General features: G+C 28.3%; 1 protein-coding gene across 1 annotated transcript; it reads left to right on the plus strand.

Moving 5' to 3' along the window:
* The first annotated feature begins 1,220 nt into the window (after window positions 1-1,220).
* On the plus strand, window positions 1,221-5,523 carry LOC141529324 (uncharacterized). Its single transcript, XM_074245825.1, has 6 exons — window positions 1,221-1,306; window positions 2,107-2,520; window positions 2,594-2,844; window positions 2,922-3,118; window positions 3,200-3,353; window positions 3,440-5,523. The coding sequence occupies exon 6, from the start codon at window positions 4,546-4,548 to the stop codon at window positions 5,521-5,523; it is 978 nt and encodes a 325-aa protein (XP_074101926.1). The 5' UTR covers window positions 1,221-1,306; window positions 2,107-2,520; window positions 2,594-2,844; window positions 2,922-3,118; window positions 3,200-3,353; window positions 3,440-4,545.
* Window positions 5,524-6,531: the final 1,008 nt, after the last annotated feature.

A 6,531-nucleotide genomic window follows, 5' to 3' on the forward strand; every position in this document is an offset into this window, starting at 1 on the left:
GTGCACTATGAGTATGCTGTTCATAACCTTGTTCGTGATATCGCACGAAAAATGAGTACTTCAAGTATAATATATGACTATTGTTGTTCACTCGCCACTTATTTACATAGAAAATTTGATTCACTACAAAAAACAAACCGTTAAAAATTAATAGTTTCTGAGATAATGACGATTTTATGGTGAAATTTCACGTTTTTGCCACATACATACTTTTTAACGATGAGTTATAGTAGTTTCAGTATGTTTCTTATTGGAAATTTGAGTTTCTACAAAAAAGGACCTCTTAAGAAATCATGTCAAATGGAAACTTTCGGAGATAATGATGATTTTTTAGTAAAATTTCACGTTTTTTTGCTACATTCATACTTTTTAACGATGAATTTTAGTAGTTTCAGTACGTTTTATTTTAAAAATTTAATTTTTATCAAAAAGGTTCTTTAAAAAAATCATGTCAAATTGAAAGTTTTGCCTTTGTGAAATAGTGGCCATTACATTAAAGACACTGATGTTTATTAATATTTTTGTATATTCATAGTGAGTAGTGATTATTTGTGGATATAGTTTAAAGAAAGTATAATTCTCTATGAAAAAGAAATTTCTAAAGAACAAATTAAATACTAATTTTTGTTTCTGAGATAATATCAATTTTATTGAATAATTGAGTATTCCTCACTTTATTGATGTTCTCCATAGGAAAATAATAATTTAAAATATTCTCATTCCGTAGAAAGTTGTATTATCCACAAGAAAAGGTTCAAATAAAATGGAACTACAAGAAGAGTGAAAAAAATGATGGAAGATATTGAATTATCTTTAAGAAATACTCTTTATCAAAAACAGTCAGTTTCTATGAGACATAGCATAATGCAAAATCAAAAAAAGGATGGATTATTTTCTTTTAATTTAAAAAAAAAAAGCCATTGTTACTGAATGTTTTTTTATCAAATAAATAAAATTAAAAAATGGTTGATCCTGAAGGCCATTCCCCTTGAAAAAAAATTTAGTTAATATTAATAAACTTATATTTCATACAAATAAAATTTTATTAGTATTTAATAAAATTTTATTAAATACTAATATATGTTTATTAAAATTACCACGAGCGTCGCTTTCGTTTGCTATCATAAATTCGCGCAGTTTGTACTCGCTCTAACAGTTTGACAATAAAAATATTCTTCCAAAAAAAAAAAAAGAAAATAAATATTTATCAAAATACATAAGCATAATCAAGTAAAATGTGCTAAAACTAATATGGAAAAGTTATTAGAGGATTGGGAGTTATTATCTTTATGGCCTATTTTCTAAAGTAAGCTGTTACAAAAATTACTTTTAATTAGAATACACAATTCATGTTTAATAACATAATAGCAATTTGTATTACTTTTAATATATTTTCACAGTAAAATTGTTTAATAAATAATATTAAAATTTTCCAACGAGACATCCTAACCTAACCTATTTGTTTACTCCCGACTTTTATGTTGTCTTTATAGAAAATGAATTAAATGATTTTGAAACTTTCAACGACTACATGACCGTAAGTAGTCAAGAAGAAATAAAAGAGTTGATTCTAAACGCTGGACTAAAGGTGAAGTTATTGAAAAAATATCAAGAACAAGTGGGTTTTAAACTTTTAAAAATTTTTAATCAATTGGAGTAGCTTTAGTTTTTTCAGAATAATTGGAAGCTGTTAAAAATATATTAAAACATTTAACAAGTAAAATGTTGATATCTATTTTTAGGGTAAATTTTGACTATATCAAAGATACTCTAATTGATTTCAATTAAAGTCAATGAATCAAGTGATATTAATCGCGCTCGTTGGAGGTAGAGTAAAGCTGAAGTGGTACTTGAGTGTTAATTTCTAATAAATTTTTTTAATCGATTTTATGAAAAATAATATGCCAATCATAATTTTAAAATACTCTCATATTCATAAATCATAGCAAAATAGACTACTTCTGCATTTTTAAAATTGTCATTTTTAATGACGTGTTATTGTTTATCAAAACTAAAAAATTGTTAGATGTCTAGCTAGTTAGATTACTAGCTTTCGTTACAAGGTAGTATCTAAGAATAATGAAAATAATTTTTTTTGTTAAATAGAAACAGCTTCAACTACATAATGTAAGTCAGACTCAAATGACAGCTGCAGATGACGTATTACTTGAAATCGCAACTGATTTTCCAAGTACTTCTGGACCAGTTATCACCGCGGAGGAGGCTACTTTATTAGAATACCTTTCTACCCAAAACAATTTGGCTGGATCACAACATAAAGTTGTTTTTGATACCCGCGAGTTAAATAATTCTAGACCAGATTCTGTTAATGAAGATCCACCTGTCAAAAAAAGGAAGCTCTCAAATGTAAAATATGTAGATTTGAAAGAATTACTCAATAGATCATGCACTAGGACCGTCAGTGATTTCTCATTATAATGCTTTTTCTGAGTTAGATAACAGAATTCAAGGACGTTTATGCGATATTGTTATTTTATTCTACATAAGACATTATGGCATGTAAGTATTGATACGCTGATGAACAGTATTGATTGATAAGCTAAAATGGAATGAAATTTACTTGTTCTTATAGGGTATTGACTGAAAAAAATCTGGAAAAGTTGGTGCAAGATTTTATCAAATGTTTCCCGAATGAGTGTATAGAATCTTACTATATAGCATCACAATCTAAAAAAAGCTCAAAGACCGGTAAAGCAATAGGTGCTAAAGGCAAACTAGTAAATTCATATAAAAATAACTGCACCTGGATTCGAGAAGGTCTTCAGTGGTAAGAAATTGCCCAAGTGAATACTCAAAATTCTGTAAATGCAGCTGTTCATACAGGTATTAAATTTTATTAACTGAATTACCATTAGATTTAATTTTATTTTTGATTAAATAATTTTTTCGTACTTTCTTAGACACTGATATAGATGATACAGAAGTTATAGACAGCAAAGCTTGGTTAGTAACAAATAGAGAAGGAGAAAATTTGTTGGTGCATTGGAAGTTATGTTATGAGCAACGGAGAAAGGAAATAAAATCCAATAAATTTAAAGGAATTACCGAAATTTATGAAGATTGGCCTCTACTGAAAGAAAATATCGGATGTGAATTGGTTTGATAATTTTGATAATTATTGGAAATATTTTATTAGATTTTTACTCTTTTGATTAACTACTCTAAAATTATGTTATAGATCGACATTGATTTTAAAAAATTATTTGGTACAATGAATTTTGCTGCTCAATGGGAAAATTATTTTAAAAAAACGGTCAAATTTTGTCAAGAAAAATCTAAAAGTTTCATTATTGAGGACTTAGAGTTACTGGATCTGACAACTTTAAGTGAAGGTGAATATTGATATACATGTATAATTTATAAATTTTCGTCATATTTTTCTCCGTTATTTAATCGACTATGTATTTTATTTTTGTAGATTCAAACTAATATGTTAACTTTTCTTGGTAAATTATACAATAACAGCTCTATTACTAATTCTGTTGTGCAAGAAATAATATCTAACATTTTGGCTTTAACTGAAGAAATGAAAAAATTTTATTTACAAAAAACAATAGCAATACACCTCCAGAAACACACCAAACATTGATAAGCTTTTTCAGCCAGAATAATTTTAATCATCTGAGTACTGAGCGTAAGCAAACGACGCATTTCAAGTCCTTGAATGTTTATATTCCCCCTGAAAAAGTAATCATCGGTGAAATTAGTGATGATAAGAATGTCAATGGATCAACTTTGAGAACCACAAAGACGTGTTATGCCCAATTTGCTTCGATGAAAGAGGGATTGAAATATTTTTTTGAATTACCTAATGTCCTGCGAGAAATTCTAAAATATATGAATGAGGAAATAAAAAAAACTCAGTATAGTAATTGCTATACTAGTTTGTTCCAAGGAACAATTTGGCAACAAGTTGCTAAACAGTATGTTGGTAAAATTGTTATTCCTTATTATATCTATTATGATGAATTTGGCGTTGGAGATCCTCTTTCTCCTGCTGCGAGTCTACATAAAATGGGTGGGCTTTATTATTCAATAGCTTCTTTGCCATCAAAGTTTGCCTCTACTGTGGATAACGTTCTATTGGCTCAATTGACATATTTCTCTGACTATAAAGAATTTAAAAATGCTCAGTGTTTTTGCAGATTAATAAATGAATTAAAATATCTTGCTACAAAAGGAATCGAAATAAAATTTAATAACAACGTTGTGTCTATTTACTTTGTATTAGTTGGTGTATTAGGAGATAATTTAGCTGTTAACAGCCTTCTTGGATTTAGCCAAAGTTTTTCCAGCAATTATTTCTGCCGTTTCTGTCGTGCTTCGAAAGAAGATACGAAAATGTTATGTGTTGAAAATGAACAACTTATTTAGAATAAAAAAAATTATGACGAGGATGTTAAGTCACAGAGCTATGGAATTAAAGAAGAATGTGTCTTTAATAGTATTCCACATTTTAATAATGTGCAAAATTTAACTTGTGACATATTGCATGATTTTTATCTGGGTATATGTCGTTATGACATGGCTAGAATTATAAAATACTTGATTGACCAGAAATATCTGACTCTTGAGGAATTAAATGAACGTCTTAGATATTTTGATTACTCCGAAGTCGATTTCGGCTTCAACAGCAACAAAATTTCTTTTATCTCTGAGAAGCACATCTCTCAAGGGTACATCATAATTACTGGGGCAGAAATGTCGTCTCTGGTAACATATTTCGGTATTATTTTTGGTGACTGTCTTCCTGAAAATGACCCTGTATGGAAATTTTATTTAGTCTTGTTTGATTTGATAAATGTAGTCACCGCCGATTATTTCGATAAACACGATTTATCATTGCTACAGGCTTTAATTCAAACTCACAATGAACTTCACATAAAATTATTTGAAGGAAATTTAACTGCGAAATTTCATATTTTAACTCATTACCCTAGAATTATTAAAGCTATGAGACCAGTAAAAAATTTATCTTGCTCACAATTTGAATCTTTTAAACAAAAATTTCGGAAATATGCCCATGTTGTGAATTCTAGAGTCAATATTGGTTATACTTTAGCGAATAAAGCACAACTAGAACTAAACTATAGATTTTTGAGTGCAGAAGGATTTAAAAACTATGTTGAGATTGGTCAAGCTATTGATTCTAATTTGGACATACCGAAGTCTTCATTATATGATATTTCATGCACAAAAGTAAATGGAAAAGTTTTTCGACCTGGATATGCTATCTACATTCGGCAAAATATTAATGATGATCCAGTGTTCGGGATTATTTGTCGCATAATTACTAATCAAGACCAGTGTATTTATTTTATTTACCAAGAAAGTACTAGTATTAGTTTATATAATCACGTCAAGGGTTTTCTTGTAACTCTACCAAGAGCTAATGAAAAAATTCAACTTATGTGTTATGATCCAAATTCTTATATAAAGCCTCTTAAAATTCATGTAACAGCAAATGGGTCAAATGTAATTACATGTAGAGATTTTACATAATATAAATAAATAAACGAATATTCTATTGCTTATGAAATCATAGTCTTTATTTTTGACAGATGTGCCTCTAAATTGTCTGGTTTTCTGCTTCTGTTTTCATTTGATTAACTAATTTCTCTTATCGGTTAATTTGTTAAATATTTAAATCTAAGTACACAAAAATTAACAACCACTCAATAACAACAGTTGTAGACTTCGTATTTCACAATATAGTATCGACAAAATTCAATTTTACTTAATTATTTATTCAATTAATTACTGATCAATACTTGTTAGTTAGTTGATTAATAAATTTGCTTTATATTAGATGTAGATAACCATCTATTACATAATCAGAAAAATTTATTAGTATTTCATAAAATTTTATTAGTATTTAATAAAATTTTATTAGTATATAATGAAACATATATTAGTATTTAAGAAAATTTTTATTAGCATTCAAGAAAATATTATTAATATTTAATAAATTTTTATTTGGGAGTAGCCAAATAAACGTTTTATTACCTAGTAATAAAATTTCATTATTGTTAAATAAAATTGTCTCTCATTGATAACTTCCCGCTAAGAAAATTGAAAATTTTCAAAAATCGAGAAATTATTAGTTTTACTCCATTTTTCGAAAATCGAGTTTTCATCAGATCTCGACGTTTTAAGGTCTCAGGAAGCTTCCCTGACTACTCCCGTGATGCTGTGTGTGTGTGTGTGTGTGTGTGTGTGTGTGTGTGTGTGTGTGTGTGTGTGTGTGTGTGTGTAAACTGCATATAACTTTGAAACGGCTTGACCGATCGGAACCAACTTAGTGGCGTTCCAAAGAGTATCAAAGCCCGTAAATTTTCTGAAAATTTTAACCATTTCTGTTGGCTAGATTTTGAGTAATCTCAAAAACAAAATTTTTGAAAAATTGTTTTTTTGGAATAACTTTTAAACGGCTTCACCGACTACTTCCAAAAACTAGTCCGCTCTTAACCTTAAAAAACTACGTCCATTGCCGCTAATCCGGTCGAAATC

Source organism: Cotesia typhae, unplaced genomic scaffold (genome assembly GCF_013202065.1).
Source record: "Cotesia typhae breed Kobodo isofemale line unplaced genomic scaffold, CoteBio_Ctyphae contig_48, whole genome shotgun sequence".
Classification (NCBI taxonomy): Eukaryota; Metazoa; Arthropoda; class Insecta; order Hymenoptera; family Braconidae; genus Cotesia; species Cotesia typhae.